At 33.7% G+C, this 22,499-nt stretch overlaps 3 protein-coding genes across 4 annotated transcripts; 1 reads left to right on the top strand and 2 right to left on the bottom strand.

Moving 5' to 3' along the window:
- Positions 1–3,482: 3,482 nt before the first annotated feature.
- On the top strand, positions 3,483–6,731 carry LOC145610326 (putative serine/threonine-protein kinase PBL16). The gene is made up of 6 exons (XM_081665652.1): positions 3,483–3,779; positions 4,250–4,545; positions 4,635–4,770; positions 5,561–5,697; positions 5,802–5,925; positions 6,030–6,731. Exons 1-6 carry the CDS (start codon positions 3,713–3,715, stop codon positions 6,404–6,406), a joined length of 1,137 nt encoding a protein of 378 aa, XP_081521778.1. The 5' UTR covers positions 3,483–3,712; the 3' UTR covers positions 6,407–6,731.
- A 708-nt stretch (positions 6,732–7,439) lies between these two features.
- LOC145610187 (WD-40 repeat-containing protein MSI4-like) lies at positions 7,440–17,373 on the bottom strand. Of its 2 annotated transcripts, XM_081665467.1 has the most exons (16): positions 17,243–17,373; positions 16,702–16,844; positions 15,740–15,803; positions 14,712–14,798; positions 14,119–14,181; positions 13,590–13,655; positions 13,400–13,474; positions 13,206–13,281; positions 11,316–11,511; positions 11,114–11,195; positions 10,594–10,667; positions 10,012–10,123; positions 9,855–9,929; positions 8,918–8,994; positions 8,453–8,552; positions 7,441–8,029 (listed from the first exon to the last, which is right to left on the bottom strand). In XM_081665467.1, exons 2-16 carry the CDS (start codon positions 16,821–16,823, stop codon positions 7,928–7,930), a joined length of 1,371 nt encoding a protein of 456 aa, XP_081521593.1. In that variant the 5' UTR covers positions 16,824–16,844; positions 17,243–17,373; the 3' UTR covers positions 7,441–7,927. The 2 variants fall into 2 exon arrangements, with proteins under 2 accessions (XP_081521594.1, XP_081521593.1); XM_081665468.1 differs by lacking the exon at positions 17,243–17,373 and having other exon boundaries at positions 7,440–8,029; positions 16,702–16,838.
- Positions 17,374–18,969: 1,596 nt separating this feature from the next.
- On the bottom strand, positions 18,970–22,266 carry LOC145612398 (uncharacterized). The gene is made up of 4 exons (XM_081667773.1): positions 22,149–22,266; positions 21,939–22,045; positions 19,271–19,349; positions 18,970–19,153 (listed from the first exon to the last, which is right to left on the bottom strand). Exons 1-4 carry the CDS (start codon positions 22,149–22,151, stop codon positions 19,106–19,108), a joined length of 237 nt encoding a protein of 78 aa, XP_081523899.1. The 5' UTR covers positions 22,152–22,266; the 3' UTR covers positions 18,970–19,105.
- Between the last annotated feature and the right edge of the window lie 233 nt (positions 22,267–22,499).

Genomic DNA, 22,499 nt, shown 5'->3' with positions numbered 1-22,499 from the left:
TTTTGATATGTAAGGTTAGTTTTTATGTCATCTGGAACTTGAAATTTTGGAATGATTAAATAATCAAGGCATAATACAATGTTATGAAAATTTTAGAAGAAAAACGTAATTCTTTCTACTGCACTTATACCACCAACAAAAGAATAAACAACAAAATTGGCACAAGTACCCCCTATACTTATCCCAAATTGATCTGACCAACTAAATACCAAAAAAAAAAAAAAAAAAAATCAACATCGCATCAATCCCCTAATCAAAGTGCATTACACCAAATTAACTTCTAAAAAATATGACCCAAGAGAATAGAATATCAGAGCAACTACTACTCGTTCCCCCTGCTTCCTAGTATGTACATTTTTTTTTTTTTGAAACTGGTTTATTTTTTGGAAAGAGGAATAAAAAAAAATGAAATTAAGAGTAAATGCAATTAAAAAATTAAAAGTGGGTCCTAAACATATAATTTAACTTGTTTAGCAGGTTGCTTACTTACCTAAACTAATATGAGCAACTACCCCCTATACTCTGGTTTATTCTAAGTTAAAGAGTAGTTCGGATTAAAATGAGAAGATGGTCAATAGTTCGGATTATTTTTGTTAATTTTTCCTATTTAAAATAGTTACAATATCGATCATATATATATATATATAAACAATAACTTTGACATAATGACAAGAACTTCAACCTTCTAGACAAAGAATTATAGATCAAGCATGCTAAATAGCATAAACATTGACATTATATGAGCTCATAAAAATAGTTGGAAAAAAATGTTATTTTTTATGTGTCGCCTCTTTCAACACAAGCGACACAATAGATTAACCTATGGAGCCGCCTTTTACAACACAAGCGACACAATAGCTTAACATATAGAGTCGCCTAACAACTAATAAGTGACTTATATAAAAGCTATCGAGTCGCCTCAGAGGTGACTCCTAAAGTTGGAAGCTATCGTGTCAGTGGCTGTGAAGTTGCCTTTGAAGTGACTCGTTAGGTCATTTATAGGCGACTCGATAGGGGTTTTTTGTAGTAGTGCTAATACGCTCATTACTTGGTAAGATTCGAACCTTAATTCTCTAAAATATGAGGTAAGAACCTTATCAAGTGAGTCAACCCTTACTTGGTTGTCAATACAAAAAATTGACTACACAAGCTACCATAAACAATAATTCGTATACGCTACACATGACAATAGCATAAAAAGAGAAAAGGCAGCAAATTAAGCCATAGAATTGCCCAAATTAAATGTAGTCCAACAAGTCAATTAAGGATTCAAACTTCCCAATTGTTTACTCTCGCGGGACTCATATTATTAAGGGGTATGCGCAATTTTTCCTCATGATCATCCTCAAGGGGTGCATTCTTTTTATAATCATCTCACATGAAATGTGAACAACTCTGAATTTACTAAGGAAAATATCCAATATATATAGATGGTCCACGATATGATTTCTTAATACACATGCATATCCATCATAGAGCATAGAAAGTACAAGTAACATGGACTAGATGTTCCTAGAGATCTTGATGGTTAAGTAATCACTTCGTTCTTAGATAAAAGTTATATTCAACCAAAAGATCTAATTTCTAGATAAACAATTTAATTATTTATCTACTCTTTTTTTTTTTTTTTTTTTTTTTTTTTTTTTTTTTTTTTTTTTTTACTGACTACTTATCAATAATTAAATTAAAATTACACTATTTTTTTTTATGTATTTTTTGTTCAGTTAAATCTCACTATCATGAATTTTTTATATACATTGTAAATTAACAAAATCCTAGCTATACTTTTTGTTAGGAAAAAAAATAATCATCCCTATACTTTGTATTTTCTTTATTTATTCAACTTCCTATAACACATGTATTAAAAGAAAAATAAGAATTTCGTTTAAGGGACAAAGGGAATATATTATGATTTTAATTTAAGTTGTAGGTGGTCAAGAAAAACTCACATATGAGAGGAAAAGAATGAGGATGATATATACTTCGTATATATATGGGTATGAACTATCAAGTATACTTGTAAGTATTTTATTTTATTTTTTAAAATCATTGTATTAATTTAATTGTTATGTAGTACTTGTATATTACTCGTAGCGCATGTCTTGAATTACCACTTGACTTGCTTGTGGTTAGAATGTTCTCTATTATGAGTTTTGTTTAGAGATGGCATGAAAAAAGCATGGAACAAACACGAGCACGTGGTAACTTAGGCAAGATATGTGTGTGATTTTTTTTATGTCTTGAACATCATTGGAGTTGCATGTGGTCTATTGTATGTTCCGTTCGAAGATGAGACGGAAAAAGCTAACATGGCATAACATAAACATGAGTTAGACAAGGCATTTCTATTTTTGAAGAAGCATAAGAAGGCTTGGTACGTCACAACAAAAAGAACAATAAAATACATCAAATGAATTTGGCTAAAAATCTTAAATACACAGACAAGATCAAAAGACACAACATAATATAATGACATATGGACTTGAGTTGTGACCGGGCTATCCTTTTTAAAATTTTAAGACAAGTTAAATTTTAAGTATACGAGCCTAACATGAAACATAACCCACAATCATCTTTAATTTAGGGCATGTTCATTTACTTAATTTCAGTTCAGTTCAGCTCCAATCAGTTCAATTCAGTTCAGCTCAGCTCCAATCAGTTCAGTTCAGTTCAGTTCAGCTCCTAATTTCCTTCTCTCATAAAATATTCATTTCAGCTCCAATCAGTTCAGTTCAGTTCAGCTCCAATCAGTTCAGTTTAGTTTAGTTTAGTTTAGTCCAGTTCAGCTACAATCAGTTCAATTCTGTTCAGTTCACCTCAATTCGATCAGTAAATGTGAACGTGCCCTTAGTATGGCGGAAATCCAACAATACTTTCTCTAATTTAAAATATACCGAAATCAAGGAATATCAATATGTTGTTTATAATTTATGAAGACAAATTATCAATAAAATTTCATTTATACGAAATTACGAAGTACCAACTATAAATCTAATGTAGCTTTGTTGGGTTGTTATAATCATGCTATTGTAATAAATCAAATAATTTTTTGTTTTTTGTTAATTTTGTTTTTGTATATTTGGGGGGAAGGACAGAAAATGATGAGTGGTGAGCCCATGAAAATGCGCAGAAACGCACTAACTCCCACATGACACAACAAAGCACGCACACTTCAAGGGCAAGAAAGAAAACACAAAAAGAAGCACCAAAAAAGCAAAACCCAATAATCCAAATAGTCTTCAACTCATCATAACTTAAGGGAGACAAAGGGGTATGTGTCCGATGTCCATTATACACACGGGTGTACTTTTAAAAACTCTCATTCACATAGTACCTGACCTATATCAGGTATTTTTACACTCGAGTATATGATATAATTCCCGGGATAAAGTGATGAGGTGTGCAAAATGAAAACAAAAGGGCACTAACAACAATAATATCCCATCTATTAAGAGTGTGAACCCAATATAGTTTAGTTGTTTTCAAATCTAAGCACTTACCAGTCAATAGTAGTGGCACTCAATTTTATTTGATCATCACAACAACTTCTTCTTCTAAGTCCCCTGTGTATATCACTTTATCCTTCCTTTTCTAAACAAGAACACCCACCTGAAAGATCTAGAATTGCTTGTAAGTACAACATTATTCAAGAGGATTATCACCCGAAAATCGATCGAGGATGCCATAATACAGCTAAATTTTTACAAGAAAAATGGGTAATTGTTGGTTTAGATGGGGGCATGATTCAATCTACACAGTCTCTTCAGATCCCAAACCAGGTTTTTATTTTCTTTCTCTGTTCTTTGATTCATTTCTAATTAATTTTTTCTTTCTTTATTTCTAATCTCTCATTAAAATGATCACAAAAACTTATTTACGAGTGTATAGTATACAACAGTCATATATCTGGTCTCTTGTGAAAAGGATTCGATTCTTATTGGAAAATATAGGGGTTGGAGGAACGAGGTGTTGTTTGGTTGGGCTGATAACCTGTGGTATGGCAACTCGGCCGTGCCCACGTGTGCTTGTCAAATAAAAGCAATTGTCACCTCGAAGTTTTAAAATTGTTATTTTAACGCGTAGTTAAATTTTAAGTGATTTGAAGTGACTTTTGTTGGATTTGGAGTGGCTTTTAGACAACAAATAAAATTCTGGTAAATATGTCATGTTGTATACAATACACTCGTAGAGTCGTAGACATGACTTTTGCGACGAATGAGCTAGTAATAAACGTGCACGAAATTTTCAGATTCTTCAACGCAGAGCGACGTTGTGAAAGAGAGTAAATTGCCTTCTAACGCTAAGGAAGTGGAGGATTTACGCGGCCGCGATTCAGTGACAAATCCACTCCTAGTTTTCACCTTCCAAGAACTAAAAATTATCACTGAAAATTTTAGACCAGATCATTTGTTAGGAGGAGGAGGTTTTGGAAGTGTTTTTAAAGGTTTCATTTCAAAAGATTTAAGAGATTGCATTCAACCAATTCAAGTAGCTGTTAAGGTTCACGACGGGGACAATAGTTATCAAGGTCACAGAGAATGGCTGGTAAGTCGTATTACTCCATCTGTCCCATAATACAGCTAACGTGTTTGAAAAAAAAAAAAATAGGTCATATTTAACTTTTTGGGTTTCAGGCCGAAGTCATATTTCTTGGACAACTTTCACATCCTAATTTAGTGAAGTTGATTGGATATTGCTGTGAAGAGGATCATCGTGTGTTGATATATGAGTATATGTCACGAGGCAGTGTTGAGAACAATTTGTTTTCAAGTAAGTTTTTATTACACCATGCAAGTTAATTTGTTTAATAACTTAATATAGTATGATTAGTTTTTGTAATAAGTCATTTAATATGAGTTAGTTGCATTTAGATGTAATTAGAAATTAGGTGTATAAACTGTCTATATTAAACTAGGTGTACCTAGAGGTAGTCAAGTAGGTACACCCAACTCCTAAGTAAGCAACAATACGGTTTAATTTTTGCTTATTTGGACAGTCATTTGGAAAATGAAAATTAGTAGAATTTTTTGCTAATTTGTAAACAAAATGGGCAATTAAAAAAATAAAATTTTGAGCTCAAATGAGCATAAAAGCATAAATTTTAATTAATTTGCGTGATTAACCTTTATTTTTTTTTATATATATTTTTTTATTTATACTGCAATTTTTATGATTATGCATGCTGTGTAAATCAACATTTGTAATTGTGATGTGCTTATTGTGAATGTATCCTCGATAAACATGGATTATTTTGTTTTCGCAAATGTAAATAATTAAATTGTTGCCAATGTAAGTCCAATTGTATTTATTGAGAAAATACAAGTTTATCAATATGATAAACAAAATTTGTTTATCAAATGACAAAATTGTAAATAAATCAACTTTCTATTAAATATAGGTCCCACTGTTGTTGATATATTTACGAAAATGTCATAGTAACTAGGCATTTATGTTGTTTTATTTACCATTTTGAAATTTGATAAACAAATTTTGTTTATCAAGTTGATTAAGTGGGACTTCCTCGTATTTATTTAACTCATAACATAAAAATTTATTTTAGGAGTGTTGCTTCCCCTATCTTGGGGTATCAGAATGAAGATTGCTTTTGGTGCTGCAAAAGGACTCGCTTATTTACACGATGCTGAGAAGCCTGTTATATACCGAGACTTCAAGACATCTAACATCTTGTTGGACGAGGTGGGGAACTTACGCTTTAATTATACTTTACTATGTTTTCTATCTTTATGTTGCCAATGTGCTTAATTTCATACCCTCATTCAACATTCATGTATATATTACAGGACTACAATGCAAAACTCTCGGATTTTGGCCTCGCTAAAGATGGGCCTGTTGGCGACAAGTCTCATGTCTCCACTCGTATAATGGGAACATATGGATATGCAGCTCCGGAATATATCATGACAGGTAAACTATCCGTGTATGACTATTAATTCTGGACGGAGGGAGTAGTGGTTATTATTTTATTACAATGTTCACTAAACAAGTCACCGGTGGATGTGTAATTGCAGGTCATTTAACTCCTAGGAGCGATGTTTACAGCTATGGTGTAGTCTTACTTGAGCTTCTCACAGGAAGGAAGTCATTAGACAAGTCGCGACCAGCTAGAGAGCAAAACCTTACAGACTGGGCTATTCCATTGCTTAAAGAGAAGAAAAAACTACTTAACATCATAGATCCTAGACTTGGAGGAGATTATCCTGTAAAAGGCGCGCAAAAGGCAGCCATGTTAGCCTATCATTGCTTGAATCGCAACCCCAAGGCTAGACCACTTATGCGCGACATAGTAGACTCCCTTGAGCCTCTTCAGATCGATATCAATGAACCTCAAATTTTGAATGGTCAGGCCACATTGACTTTCCAAGCCGAGGTTCCAAAAACTATCTAGTTACTTGTACAATAAACTAAGGTTTGTCGTCTATGACATGTAGTCTGTTGATATATTTTCTTTTAGACAATGAGATGCTATGAATCAGGTATCCTTCTAACCAAGGTTTTACCTTATTTATCATCGATCATAGTAATTGGGAGGTGGGATAGTTGATTGATATACTTGTTTAAAAAGTTTTTTGTATTTTTGGCTTGATAAAACCTTCACAATTTGTCCTTAGTTTGTACGAAGTATGTATTAGGAACTTAGGATCTTGTAGCTAAAAGCCTGTATTATTCTTGAAGGATAATCTGATTTTCATTAAGCTAATTTGTGTACAAGATATTGCTCTCACTGTGTAATTAATCAATCTAGCAAAAAAAAAAAAAAAAAAAAAAAAAAAAAAAAAAAAAAAAAAAAGAAGATATCGGCATGCTACAATATTCAAATTTTATGTAGAATAAAGTTAGAGCTTGATTTAGAGTTGTTCTTCATGCCAAAAGAGGGCACACCAGATGACATCTTTAGGGCTTTCATTACTAGCAAGTAGCTACAAAGGTTTGATTTGGTTTCTTTTTTTTTTTTTTTGTTTCTGAGAGGGTGGCCAATAGCGATGGTGATAGCCTAATTGGTTATGTTGTAAGACTTCCAAAAGAGGAGAAAACAAGGACAAGATAGCCTGATTGGTTATGTTGTAAGACTTCCAAAAGAGGAGAAAACAAGAACAAGAGGAGGGAGATTAGTATCAAAGGTGGTAATTTAATTAGATTGTGACAAAAGAGTTGTGTCTAGTTTTATGGTTGCAAAAAGGGTTGATTTTATTTTTTTGAGGGCAAACAACCTAATGCAATTTATTCATCAAGAGTCAAAGTGTCCGAGAGTACATAAGGAGTAACCATTTCAGGGCAATGGTTGATCCAAACTTGTACTACACCAAAAGGCATTAGCTTAGCAAGGTGAGAGACTACACCAAAAGGGTTGATTTTATAATTGCCAAATAAGTCTACTTCAGTTAAATCATAGCTCAAAAAAAGGATGGCTCAACTCCCAAATGGTGAGTCCCAAGTTCCCAACTGTATACTCAACTCCTTCACCTGTCTTTGGCCGTTTGGGACTTTGGGTGCACCTAATTCTAGGAACACCGGAGTAACATATTGCAAAGGTGAATTAAGCTAGAGCAATATCTATATCCTAGGGATCAAGCATAATAAGCTGCTGTTTGCTGTTCAGCCTATTCTAGTTACATACTATCATACTTAAATCTAGAATAGTACACTGATTCACAAGTTATATTACAAATCACATTCCACAACCAACGGCAAAAGATCCCCACCACCCCCAAACACCCTCAAAGTATAACATAACCCTTAAATTTCATAAATACTAAGTCCCATTCCTCAACTTTCCTGCATCAGCATGCTACATAACTAAAATAGATTTCAGCTCTCATCAGCCATCGTCTACTCTACACATTCATGGGACCTGGAAGACCATGTACTCTACCACTGCTTATCAGCAACAAACAGATTCTATATCACCTCATGATTTAGAACCACATGTAACAACATGTGACTTGAATTCTTCAAGCTCTGCTAAAACCTCTTCTTCTGGTCGGTAAATTAGATCACTCATACGCCATATCTGCAGAAAAATTCATGTAAGAAGACATCAGTATTTCAGATTATAGCTAACAAAATTAAATGATGAGGTAAATCAGATTATCAGAAGACTGATACAGCCTAAAATTAATTGTAGATGTCTGTCACTACAAAGCAAAGGACTTGCTGGCTTCTTTATATTAAGGCTTTGACTCTGAACAAAGGCAAAGTACTAATGTAAAAAAGGGCTTGTCAATAGCTCGAGTATTAATTTAGGTCTAGCAACAAAGTGGAGAATTAATTTAAATTTAGGCTGATGCGGGGACATCAAAACGAATGCTTCAACCTAAATGAAACTAAAACGCATTTCTTTCTCTTTGAATGAGCTAATATCATGATTAAGGTCATGATAATCACTATTCATGAGTGAGGACATCTAGTGCATGTAATCAGAGATGATTGGTACCTGTAGAGTTCCACCGCCGCCACTAGAATCACAGTCATCAGAAACACTCACAATAGTCCAAGCATCATAAGTATTCCAATGAAAATCAACAACCTTATCCCTGTATATAATTCAGAAAAGCAAATTTGTTCAGTTGTAAGGCTTCAAGACCTCTCATCTATTAGAACAAACACAGCAGTCAGAACAAAATACTTTTGAAAACAAAGGCTAATATCAAATTTGCATCAAAAATGTTTTTAGGCTAGCATTAGACAGAACCATGAACTGTTAAATTTTTTTAATAAAGACTTGGATGTCAATTATTCTACTATATGACAATACAAACATATTAGCAAAAAAAATGGTTTAATGGAACATGTAGAAAGATTTGATGAATGAAAAATTTCCGAGTCTTTAAAATATCCTATAAACACAAAAAGAAATGAAAATATTAACGTGTAGAAACATATTAAGAAAAAACCAAACCTGTGTCCAGCATGCTGAAAAAAGAGACCTGGAGGAGCATTTGGTGTTCTTACCCCACGCTCTTTCTTTTTACCAACCTGGAAAAAATAGCAGAGGGCATATCAAAGAAGTTGTACAAGTGGTACAAAAATGCGGAAACAATGTTTTTTTTTTTTTTTTTAAAACGCCAGGATATAATAAGATGAAATCCTTGAAATATCTAAGTTTTATCAAGTATTGTAAAATCATTACCTATGTTACAAATTCGCGATCGGATAACCCTTTAATAACACATGCCAAAAAGTTATAATATCAGCAAAGCACAGAAATCTTAAGACTTTGTTCTATCTGGCTTATTTAGTCTCAAATTACCTAGTCTGAGCTTGTTTTAGCTTTGAATTTTAACTCGTATTATTTGAACTTATCTGAGTTATATCTGACTCATTTGTCTGAACTTTATTACATAATTTTAAGTTATTTCCACTGTGGCGGAACTCATTTGTGAGTGTGTCCAAACTTATTATTTGTGGAACTTAAATCTGAGCTTATGCCCAAGAAACAATGCAACCCATGCACAAGAGTCTCATGGTTATTCATACACTAGATCTATGACTTAAATATATAATGTCCTTGCCATGGTTGGTATGTATTCAAAAGTCAATTTTAAATAATCTTCAGACAGATATTAGCAGATGTTCAAATTTATTAAAAGAAGGAAGGTGGGGGACCTTGGGCAAGAGAGCATTCAGCAATTGACAAATACAATAGGCACTAGAATATGAAATCAAAAGCTAGAACACTGGCATATTCTTTTTACTGTAAGCAACTTTCGGCACATAAGTTAAACCATAAGTCCAAGCAACTAAACTAATTCCTATCTCCTGAACCCCTCTGCCTATAGTTGTTTTATCCACATGTCTCCAAAAACATTACAAGAGTAACTGCTGATTTTCTTTACCTTCTCATAGTCCCAAATGTTGAGAACACCATCCTCTGCAGCACTTCCAAAGACAGTTGGATTGTCAGGAGACCACTGAAATCAAGGATGTGTTAAGAGCAGAATTTGCAGGATTATAGAATGCGGTTACAATCATTATGCGAAAAACATTTAGAACCTGGACACAAAGAACAGCAGCTTTGTGGCCCTCAAATTTGTGAACAGGTGATCCTACTCCGTCAGAAGTAAGATTACGCCGGTCAAACATACGAACAGAGCTGTCAGCAGATCTGAAGAAAATAACACAGAAGCCATGTCAACTCCTACAAAAATAAAAGTGTCATTACTGTTACCTAGCAAGGGTAAGGCTATGCATATTTTGACCTCCCAGACTGACCTACAAAGGGATCATAATTTATTCCTATCCTTCTTCTCATATGAATATATAAGAGATGAGCATATCTCATGTATAAATGAAGCAACCTAATACTTAAGATTACAACACTTTGACTTATGCAATATTAACATACTCTACTCTGACTAACTTTTATGATTTATGGTTATGGAAAAAAGTAACGTGGGATCTTGTTAGATTCGCCTCAATTTATACTTACAGAAAAAATTTATAATACACTTGGTGATAAAAAAAAAATATTAGAGATTGAATTAATGCATTGTCAAGCGTGAAAAGAGAAGTGTTCAGTTTAGTGAAACAGAGGAACTACAGCATAAACAGAAAAATTAGTGATGCAGATCATACCCTGTGAGGATGTAATTTTCATCAAAAGGATTCCAGTCAACACAGTGAAGATCGGCATTATGAGCCTTCTCAACCTGTCAAATTTAGGACCAAAGAACCAAGACACGTAACAAATAGAATCAGAGTTAATTACATATAGTAATAACGAAATTTAAAAGATAAGTTTACAACTTAAAACAAACATATAGTCTATTTAGTTGAAAAGGTTGAAAATCACTATCACAAATCCACAATAGCATCAATTAAGGGAATTTACAATAGTATTAGATCAGTATTAATTTATATAAAATTCTTACTGCTGAGATCAAATGGAAATTTCATCAATTAAACCAAATTAAAATAGCATTTGTCACTCATGTTTGTAGCTCAAAAGGTAAAGATACATTTTCAAATCTGCTACCATGCATAGTATATAATATTATGTATGTGCACATGTGCCGGTGTGCATGTATGCATGTTTGTAACTATAATAAAATAATAAAGCCCTTCTAAAAACACCAAACAATAATGAATATTCTACCTTAATGGCTGGGTCAGACCCAGTCCGAGCATCCCACAGTATAAGGCAAGAGTCATCTCCAACACTACAGAACTCCTGAGAGCTTCAAGATAATTGCAATAGAGTCAAAACCAAATGACAACACTGCAAAACTCAAGACTCCCAAATTTTGTAAAAATTTCATAGGCAGCACTTTACTAATAACATAAAATTGGGAAATCACCTTTTTGGACAAAACTGCACATCTTCCACAGTATCTTCATGGCCTTGAAAGATACCTCGAGGTCCAACAGAAGGGCTTTCACCATTTTGTTTCACTATTGTCGCCCCCGATCCTTGAGGCTTATTGGTTGAAGGGTCTGAGGCTGTTGTTGTTATGTGGTCCTGAATGCTCCACAAAACTACGGACTTGTCTTTCCCTGCAAAATTATTGATATGTGTGACAAATTTTGCAAATATAATTTAAGCATACTAAAGCAAGTGATGCAAGTACAATTTATGGAGCTCCATTTTCAAGCAACCTGCTGCCATTGCTAATAAAATTGTCTGTCCTTGTACATGCTTTTTGTGGGAGTATATAAGGGGAGTTATATAGGTAAGATATCTATAGCAGGAAGAAAGCTTGTCTATGATAAGGATATTAATCTTTCACAGACCTGCTAAATAAAAAAATGGTTATTATCTACAACCAATGATTGTCATCTACCTATATAGATCTCCATCTGATTTTCAGAAATATATGAAGTTGAAGGCAGTAGTAATGTTGGCAAAAAGAACACACACGATCACATTAATAAACAAACCACACAATTTCCTTTTATCAGTTAAGTCCCAAATACCCCATCGTAGTACATTCAACACTGGAATCTCATCCATGAGCAAAAACAACAGCCTTAAGGCACCCGTCTCAGAAAAAACATTATGATGTCAATGGTACACCATATAACGGGCCAATAAATCACATTTATAGGTATCCTACCTCCTTGATGTAGTGCTAGGGTAAAACAGTGTGGACAGGTTACATTGATACAATTCAAGAGAAAACAACCCACTTAAGAATTTACTTCCCTAGTGGTAATGTGGTATGCTACATTTCCCTAAACAAAGCTATCAGAAAAAAGGAATGAATCAAACAATAATCTCCTTAAGATAGAGTAATATCCTAAGAAGTATTACTACTGACCACTAGGGAAGTAAATACAAAATGTCTACAGGACAATAATATGTTTACAATAAGATTAATGACTTTTGTTCTAAAAAAAAAAAACCACCTCACTACTACTATGGTACATCCTTACATAAGTTCCTCATTCCCTTTAAGAAAATCAATTATTTAAGCACTATTTCACTTCACTCTCTATCGAGTCAGCTTTTTTCCAATCTCTACGTATACTACTACTTACCTAGTTCCCTCTTTCCAACTTCTTGCATTTCATTCCTTCATATTCAAATATTACTTTCTAATTTTGAGTGAAAATCATCTACAAACACTTTATTGTTCTACAAATAGAATATGATCCAACATATATTACCATAACTATAATTTGGATAAGCCGGACTTGATTTTTCAACCCACTTTGAACCAAAACCACTCTAAAATTCCAAATCGCAATGCTGGATTTACAAACAATTGAATCGCTTGCTAGTTTTCACATGGATGCAATAGAAGACAGTAAGGTGAGGATATGTGCTTGCTAGACTAGCTATCTGTGTGCGCGCTTTTTTTGGATTGGCATATTTTTCTTTGTGCTTGTAATATTATGAATTATGAATATTCGCACCTAGTGAATGAACAAACACAGTTCTCAGATCCTACCCTCTCCCTCCCTCCCTCCCCACACCCCACCCCACCCAAAAAAAAAAAAAAAAAAAAAAAAAAAAAAAAAAAAAAAAAAAAGAAAAGAAAAAGAGAAAGAGATGATTGGTCATTGAATAGTATATTCAGCCAATAACAAGCTCAGAATCAATGAAGTCGGACATTCCAAGATAATATCAAAGCTATGAGAAAAAATGATAGCATATTAACATCAATGTGATTCCGAAGAAAGAAATATATCACATGAGCATCAAGATGAAGTCAAAACTAGAAGTGCTAATAATACAGCCTACCCACCTCCAGAGAGCACATAAGGTTCCTTTGGACACATTGCAAGAGCAAACTCGGCATTTTCTTTATGTCCTGTCAATACCTGCAAGAGAGCATGACATATTATACTGGCATATTCCTTGGAATTAAAGCAAAATGAATAACCCTAGACATATTATAACGAGAAATGAACAGGAAAAAATAAAAAACAAAAATCATACCAGATCTGGACGAGAAGGAGTTGCTCCTAGCACAGCATGGCGATTGGGTTGAGTCTCAACATCCCAAATCAAAACCTAAAATGCAACCATACATAAACTTCTTTTGTAGAGAAAATACATGAAAATAGAACAAGGGACGATTATAACATTTAGATATTAATTGTTTACTATATGTCTAGAGAAAGCTTACATCAGGACTATCTGTATGGGTGGCAACAATATGATTATGCTGAGGAAGTTCCCTGATTCTGTTCACCTGTAAAAACACATTGGGAGTAATCCATGATTGCTCATGCTCTCTTCAGAAAGGAAATCATGTGCTAAAATTAACACTAATGAGTAAAGTTCTTTCATGAGATGTCATGCATAAAGAGTAAAACCAACTCAAGAAAAGGCACACACTCTCAAAGTTGATGACATTTGAAAATAAGCTATAATGTATGTCAATTTTATATGTTTCCACTTAAACTGTCATCTTTCTGAATTCTCTCTAAAAACAGCCTATCCAGGGCACCAGGCTTGAATAGTGTTATTCATATTTTTACAAGTTACAAACAAACAAAGGACGTTTGAAAAGTAGTCATCAGTCACATACACAAAATCACAAATAATATATTTCCGAGCAAAGGCTTTAGCATGAAAATATGAACATTCTAAAATACATACACGCATATACGAACGAGTTTAACATCTAGAATTCAAAAACAAGTTTTCCTCACCTCTCCAGGATGTATAATGGTCTTGTACTTCTTCACAAATGGAGAGCGAGCTTCTTCATTAAACTATGCCAAAAAGAAATTAACATATTACAATCATCAAATGAAAAAACTGAACACAAAATCAACAAAATAAAGCATTTCAATATTTATGAATCAGGATGGGATGGGGTGATATTTTTTTGTTTACAAAATTTGTATGTGTGCTTCATCTACTTAAGAAATATATATGAAATTGGAACACCTCGTGCCCTTATTCCACTGTCCAATACAGATGTGACTCACAACCACAGATTACATAGTGTAGTTAGAAATTGGGACAAAAGTAGTATTAAGCAGATTCTACATCCTTCAATCATATCCTGCCACTTATGAGATGAAAAGCACACCTATAACGAAAATAAAATAAACAGTTTTGAACTCAATTTCGAAATGACTGTCTCTAATGTAGATTCACGAAAGATTAGTTATTCTATATATATACAAAACTAACAACCACCTATAAGCGACAGATAAAATGGAATAGGAGTAAGAAAAATTGGTCAAGCAAGCACTTAATTTGAAGAGCAGGGAACAACATAAGATAATAAGATCACCTGTGAGATATGCTCTGCAGCAGCAACTCTTGGCTTTACAATTTCACAGTTAGCTATCACCAGTGTATTTGGCACACTGCCATCGGTCTGAAAAATTACATAAGCGAAAAACCATCACAATTAAAAAGGACCATTTTTAAAATAGCAAAGACAGATTTAAATTCCAATCATGTTTGAATGCAACTTTCTGACAAATATTTGCTGGGTTCATGCAAAAGAAAATTTCATATATAAACAATTTAATGGAGGATTGGAGATGGACAATCATGTAGCAGAAAAAACAGATAGCAATTCAAGCAACCTCACCCAAACAAGCAAAGAGGGTTTTCTTACATCAGACTTGTAATCTGAAAGTTGCCTAAATGAACTACAATGTGACAACAAATAAAACATAACTACATAAGGTATAAATAATTATTTAGTGACATGTTATATGTAATCCATTATAATTGAAAGTTGATATATTTTCCATCATAGATGTTAGAATATGCCTTAAATCAGTTAGCCTCCTTTGAATGACTCACTATTTGTTGTGTGGGCTATGGTTTTTTGTTTCTGAGCCTACATTCAGCCTAATCCGCTTTAAGGGAACTCTATAAACGCCTTAAGGGTTTAACACTTTAGCCTAGGCAATGTACTTTCCTCAAGATCAATAAAACTCTCCTCTCACTTGTCCGTGAACATAGCTAACTCATCAATAGTGAACTAAATAAAATTTGAGTTCTTGTGTGTTGATTTATTTAATCTTTCTTGCATCCATTATAACAATAAACGTCTACATACTTGTTGAGAAATGGAGTATTAGTGCCTTAGTGGAGGTCTCTCAATCATGTCAGCTAGAATTTGAAAAGAAAATTTAAAAGAATTGCAACTCGGAAAACATTAGATGAAAACATTTAAGCACGAAATTTAAGGGAATTTTTTTTTATTTATTTATACTATAAATTCATACAGCAACAACAATGTACTATGAAATTAACCACTATTAAGATTAAAGGGAGAGAGATAGGAGGAAAAGCAGAATATGCCTGTTCAGAGAGATAGAGACGCTGCCGGTTCTTGTAAGTAGCTTGCTCGAGCTGCGGGCCCCACCTGCACAAGGCCATGAACACAATTATTCAAGACACACTAACAGTAAAGGTTTTTTTTTAAAGTAAATTATAAGGATGACAATAATTAAGTTGCGTCCATTTGAAGTGAGTTTGTCGTGTTTAACTCCTCGCAACTAGACCTGCTAATTATTTTTAACTCTGAAATTAACATCATACTTCAAAAGTTCAAACTTCAAAATGCCAATTATAACACCCAAAAATTGCAGGAATATTACTTATTATAAAAGCTCTATACTTGCACAAAATGTACTACAAAAATCAGAAAATAAGGTAGTTCCATAAATCTTACTGTCAAACAATTTCAAAGGCGAAAAATTTATGTTCATTTCATTCCTCAGCACCACATCAAGTCATCAACACTATCAAAAGTTTTCAACTTGAAACACAACTGTGACGATTAAGTTTCATTCGGCACCATATCAACACTACCTAAAATCAGCAACAACGAACAAAATTCTCAACTTCGAAGCATTAAAGCGCTATATTAAGGTTTAACTCGACACTGCATTAAGCCAACCGAAATTTAACAACAACAACCACCCAAACAAACAAACAAAATTATCAATTTCTCAACAGAACCTAAACTGACATTAATTATTTTTCCTGCAAACAAAACCAAAATGAACACAATTATGAACTAAGTCAACAATTTCAGACATAAAATTCACCATTACAACAAAAGAAGACGAACAACAACTAAAAGAAGCTAGAAATTAAAGCAAATAAAAAAAAAATTCCTCAAATGCAACAAATTCATCAAAATACAAAACCTAAACCAGAAAATACGAGAATTGAGTCGAATTAGGGCAAGAAAAATTCGACATTTCGAAATTAAACAGGAAAATGAAAAAATATGAAACCCTAAAAAAGTAGAGTACCGGCAAGAGAGAGAAGGCCAAACGAGGTTGTGATTAGCGAGCCAGTCGTAGAGAACAGGGACGAGAGATTTCCATTGAGCGTACTTCTCATCAACCGCTGATTGTTGATGTTTTCCTCTCATTTTCTTCTTCTTCTTCTCTAAGAGCATTCCCAACAATGAGCAAAAATTGGTTTCCTCATTCTCTCTCTACCCACTTTCTCTCTCTTTTAACCCATGAGCATTTTTGTAATCATATTTTTATCCCACCAATGATCAAAAAAAATTCTTCCCCATTCTCTCTCTAGTACATCTTCTCTCTTACTTTTACTAATATCCTATTATATTTCTCTCTACTATATTATTTTTAATTATTTTTTTTACTTGCATTGTGGACCCCACATGATTACTATTCATCTTAAAAAATGCTCATCCTATGAGCAATTTTCATTTTGCTCATGAGCATTTTTCAATATGCTCATTGATGGGGAACATCTTCTACCATTTTTGCTCACCATTTTTGCTCATGAGCAAAAAAATGCTCATTGATGGGGATGCTCTAACTATTCTTGTCTACAGTTGAACTGAGCTGCTTTGTGTTTTTAATATGGACAACACTAAAATTAGGGAGCTGGGAGCACCCTATTTATTTTCTGTCTCTGTCTCTCGGAGTAACGCTGTAATAGAGAGATGCTTGTTCGACCATGACTCGGGCCTGACTCAACTAAATCCGGCTTAATTTGAAAGTGATTCGATTCAAATTTTGACTTGCTCATATATAAACACATTGAATTAGTAAGATTAAAATCTGAACCGAACTTGACCTAATTGGACCAACTAAACTTAACACAGTCATTCAATTCAACATCTCTAAAAATCGGTAATTTATTAGTTAGAACAGGTATCTTAAGATGATTACATTAGCTATTTCGTTTTTCTTCACGTGTTTTTCTTCTCTCCCCTTTCTTTTTTCCATTAGTATCTTGATTTACAAACTTTTGTTTATAGCAATTGCAAAATCACTTTGATTTCTATTTCTTCAAATGGGTGTTGCTAACTTTTGAAGTTGGAGACAAAGTTAACCTTGATTTTATCTTGTATCTTTGTTTTTTTTTTTTTTTCTTTTTTTGAAACATCTTGTATCTTTGTTTTAATAATTGAAGGATTTGATTAATCCTTTTTCCTTGTAAAATATTATCCAAATTATATTTTTTAGTGTTTGATTGATAAATTGGAAAAAATGTTCATTGGTGTGAATGCTCTTAATTACCATCCAATCTCTCTCCCAATTACCATCCAATCTCTCTCTCCATAACTAGTAGTGTCGTATTTCTTTGAAAGAAAAAAAAAATTTACTTGACAAAAATACTTCCCATGACATACCAAGGGATGCCTAACTATCCTTCATGGAGTAAAAGTGCCTACACATAATCACGTGCACCAATAGATGATTCCTCAAAATCTGTCATCTCGTTCACAATGGTGAAGGCAACATAAGTTATAGTAGCAATCTTTCATCTTCATCAGTATAAACTTTACTATTATCATTCCCATAAACCCACCCTTTTGAATTGTTATCATGTGCTTGTCTGGAACTTGCAATTGAATCCAAAACTTGCCATTCTTGTGAGTCTACATCCTTCTTGAAAAGAGATACTAGCTGAATAGTGAATTAAAAATTGAAAATGCAAGTCCAAACAATTGATCATACACATGCTGATGCATGTTGTGAGTCAACAATATGCATGTGTGCGATTGAATTGAAAAGAGGTTGAAACCCCAAATTGAATTGGGGTTGAACTCCCATTCATGTGAGAGAAAGGAAGAGAGGAAATAGAAAATAGGGTTAGCAGAAAAGAGAGAGAAAATAAAGTTAATTAACTAAGGATATATTGGTCATTTACCATCAATAAAGATTATTTATCTTCCAAAATTTTTGAAATATAGCTTAAGAGTTAAGAGGGTCATAAACCCCTCCAAATCCCTCCACCCCTTCTATTTCCCATTCCTTTCCCTAGAATTTCTTCTACCTAGTCTAGATAAAACGTAAGTGATGAAGGTTGCTCGCGAAATTATAAAGAGATTAGAGACCGACTTACATTTCTAATGTGATATAGATCATGTAATTAATGGGGTAAGTCGTAAAGATTGTCCTACTTCATCCACCATTTGAATTTTGAATTGACTTTCAGCTAAGACTAATGAACTTCTTTCTTCATTACTAGAATTTTGAAAATTTAACCTTGTATTAGTATCAAAAAGCATAGCCTCCCATAACAAAGCATTACTAATCAACCCGATTCATGGAAGAAACCATGGTGCGGTCCATTTACAGTTCATGATTCATAAGCCACAGGGAACTGGAAAATTGTCAAAACATGGCCAACTTTAACTATTACTCAATACTCTATAGCAAACACTAAAAATCAGACATAAACACCGCTTGATAGGAGCAAAAATAGAGATCCAAAGCCCTGCAACAGAGACAAAGATTTGTGTCAATTCAAGAGGGACTACACTACTACAGGGCTATCAACTTCAGATAGTTAAATTATATAAACTAGATGATGCGTAAATGCATAATTGCTTACCAAAAACACAGAAGCAACTCCTCCAGTGACGAGTTCTTTAGCAAGACTTCGATTCTTCTTAGCAGAAGTAGCCGCATATCTACAATAAAAATTAGAGTAAATATTTGGAACTAACAATAACAATGATACCCCAATAACAATGATACCCTATAACCAGACATAGCTAATCAACATTGATCGACCAATACCATACAAGATTAATGCAGCGAAATCCATACTTAAATCAAACTGAAGTCCAAAACACCAAATACTCCATATTAGTATTTCACTCTCTAATAAAACTAGTGCTGCACAAATGTTCCTAACAATCTGGCCTCTACTGGTCAATGGGAAATATACACATATTAATCCATACATTTTCACTCAGGATTTCCAAGATTATTTTCACCTTTGCTTCCAAATTGAAAGATAAGAACTCCCAACATTTCAAACACTTCCAGCCAGTTTGGAAAAATCACACCATTGTTTAGCAAATTAGCTATAGCTCATCGCCAATAAATGTTAGCAGTAAGATGTTGAGCCAGTTAGAGGTTACATCTTAGATGTTAAACTTACTTTTATACAAGTATATTAGTATTCAGCACGATCAGGTTTCAAAAAATTTACACGAGAAAATTAAATCTAAAAAAAAAGAATAAGTAAAAAACATAGATTTACACAATAATACCCTTAGATACTAATCATACATAATGCAAAATCCTATCTTCAACTATAACATTAGTGCTCAAACTGCTCACCGCTACTTTATGAAAGACTGATACTTGGAAGTTGGAACAAGTAAAGTTTTGCCTCGTTCAGAAATCTGAAAGGCACTTCCAAACATGCCTTTCATTTAATCATGCTATACTACAATTGCTTCATTTTTTATACATCTCAACATTGTCATTTATTATCCTACCATACAAGCAATTTAAAAAATGTCCTACTACCCACAACTTAAGTTTGCATCCTTAAAATAAGACAGCTACTTTTATATAGTAGAACAAAAGATATTACTGTCAGAGTACATAACAAAGTAAAATACAGGCACCATCATAAAAAATCATGTGGAGATGGAAGAAATAGAATAACACAATGGTATATTGCACTCTTTGAACAGTTTGTCATACTTAATTCAGTGTTTATTCTTCTTCTTTGGTTCCTAATTTTCTGGTCAGATCTGAGGTCGGATAACTGTCAAAATCTTAGAGACTTCAAAGCTTTTCAAAGATAATCTTAACTCCTAACTGCCAACCTCAGTTTTCTGTATCAAAATCCCTGCATATTCATCAACAGTTGACTGGATTCACAGGAGCAAAATAAACCTGTGTAAGTTCTAAGTCTTATTGTAAGATTCACAACAATACATTCACAACTCATACACATATACACTAGCCATTGATCTTATCTCAAGGACCACTCACCAATGGAACATCTTTTGATTTAAGAATTAGACTAACACTTTGTTTGGATTGAAGGAAATGGAGGGAAAAGAAGCCAAGAAGGGAAGGGGAATGGAGGGATGAATAATCTTTCATTTGGATAACAACCGAGGGAGGAGAGGAATTGGAGGGAGAGAAATGGAGGGATTAAATTGTAAGAAATTGATCTCTTCAACAATGGAAAGATTTGGAAGGAAAACTCATCATTCTTCCCTTCCCTCTCCTTCCCCTCCTCCCTATCTTTTCCTTCCCAATTATCTATCCAAACACAGTGTAAGAAATGCTATTCCCCACATGTTCTTTGGTTCACAAAATTTAGGTACGAGGTATGGGTTTAGAATGATATAAACCCATACCATACATTTGATTGATGATTTTTTAATTTAAACACATAACTCAAACCCCCCTAAGGTATGGGGTTAAAAAAAAACTTAAGGGAGGAGGTGGGTTTTACGAGGAACAAAAAGCACAACATACACTGTAAAGTAGCCTGAAGTTTTACAAAACTAACTGTGAATAAAACATAGGTTTGGAAAAAGTGAGTAGAAAGATTTGGAAAAAAAAAAAAAAAACACTAGCCCATGCAAAGATTCCAGTTGTGGCCGTGAATGGCCGGACTAAAGATGAACTCATAAAAAGTCATAAGTTTATGAGGTGTTGATGTATTAGTATTAATGAATAATTGAATAGTGATGAACAGCCTATAAGCCCTTTCCAATTCCCCAACCCCATCTCCCCCCATTTCGCGACAGTAATACTGAGGTTTCATTTGCATCCCCGATTTGCAAAAGTTCAGCTCCTCATGAAGCATAAAAGCCGGATACCAACCTCCCACTTCCACAAACTAAATGAAATTCATCTCCATTGCGAAAACATTACTTGAACTCTACCACAAACATGCCCAACAAGAGCATCAACAAACATAAAATTGAATTACGATAAGGAACAAGGTTTGGAATCATCAAATTCACAAGGTCTAGGCCTTAACAATTATAACAATTCAATCATGGTTCAACTACATTATCAAAATACCCAATTCAGAGATTTAGATCACAACAATCACATACACAAATACCAATCTATATAACATTAAACAGAAAATCCCAATTCAAAACCAAGAATCTTACATCAAAACCCACCAAATAAGTTACAAAATCACAACATAAAGTACAAATAATCGACCCAATAAACCAACAATTACTCAATGAAATTGAAAATTTCAATAAATAAGGAAGAGATCGACTTACATAAAGAAAGAAGCAGTGACAATGAGGCCAAAAACGAGGAGAAAGAAAGCTAGGGTTGGATGCAACGATGGAGGAACAGGACTAGTGATGGGTTTTGCCGATTGAGCCTGAAAAACACCATTAAAAGAGAAACAATTACAGATCAAAGATTGATTGAAAATGAAGAATCGAAGAAGAAGAAGAGTGGAGAAAGAGGAGAGAGATTGGTACCATGAGAGATGACGAAGAGAAATCGCGATCTGCTCAAGGTTTTTGTGTTGTTTCAGCGAACTCAGGGAGACTGAAACAAGTTGAAGAAATGCACTCGCTACACTCTCTTGGGGTTTATGTTTTATTTTTTGAGATTGGTTAAAAAGTCAATGAGTGATAAAGGCGAGTAATGAAAATCAATCCCGGATCACGTTACAAATTAAAGACTACGGAGTAATTGGTTTTACATTTTTACATGAACTAGCCTTCTGGCCCGTGCAATGCACGGGTTATTCATATAAAATTGTATTGAGAGATAAGTGAAGAAATATCAGTAAGTTATTATAGGGTATAATATGTAATCGGAAACAT

Source organism: Chenopodium album, chromosome 24 (genome assembly GCF_948465745.1).
Source record: "Chenopodium album chromosome 24, dcCheAlbu1.1, whole genome shotgun sequence".
Lineage (NCBI taxonomy): Eukaryota > Viridiplantae > Streptophyta > Magnoliopsida > Caryophyllales > Amaranthaceae > Chenopodium > Chenopodium album.
This window is presented reverse-complemented; position numbering and strand designations above follow the sequence as displayed.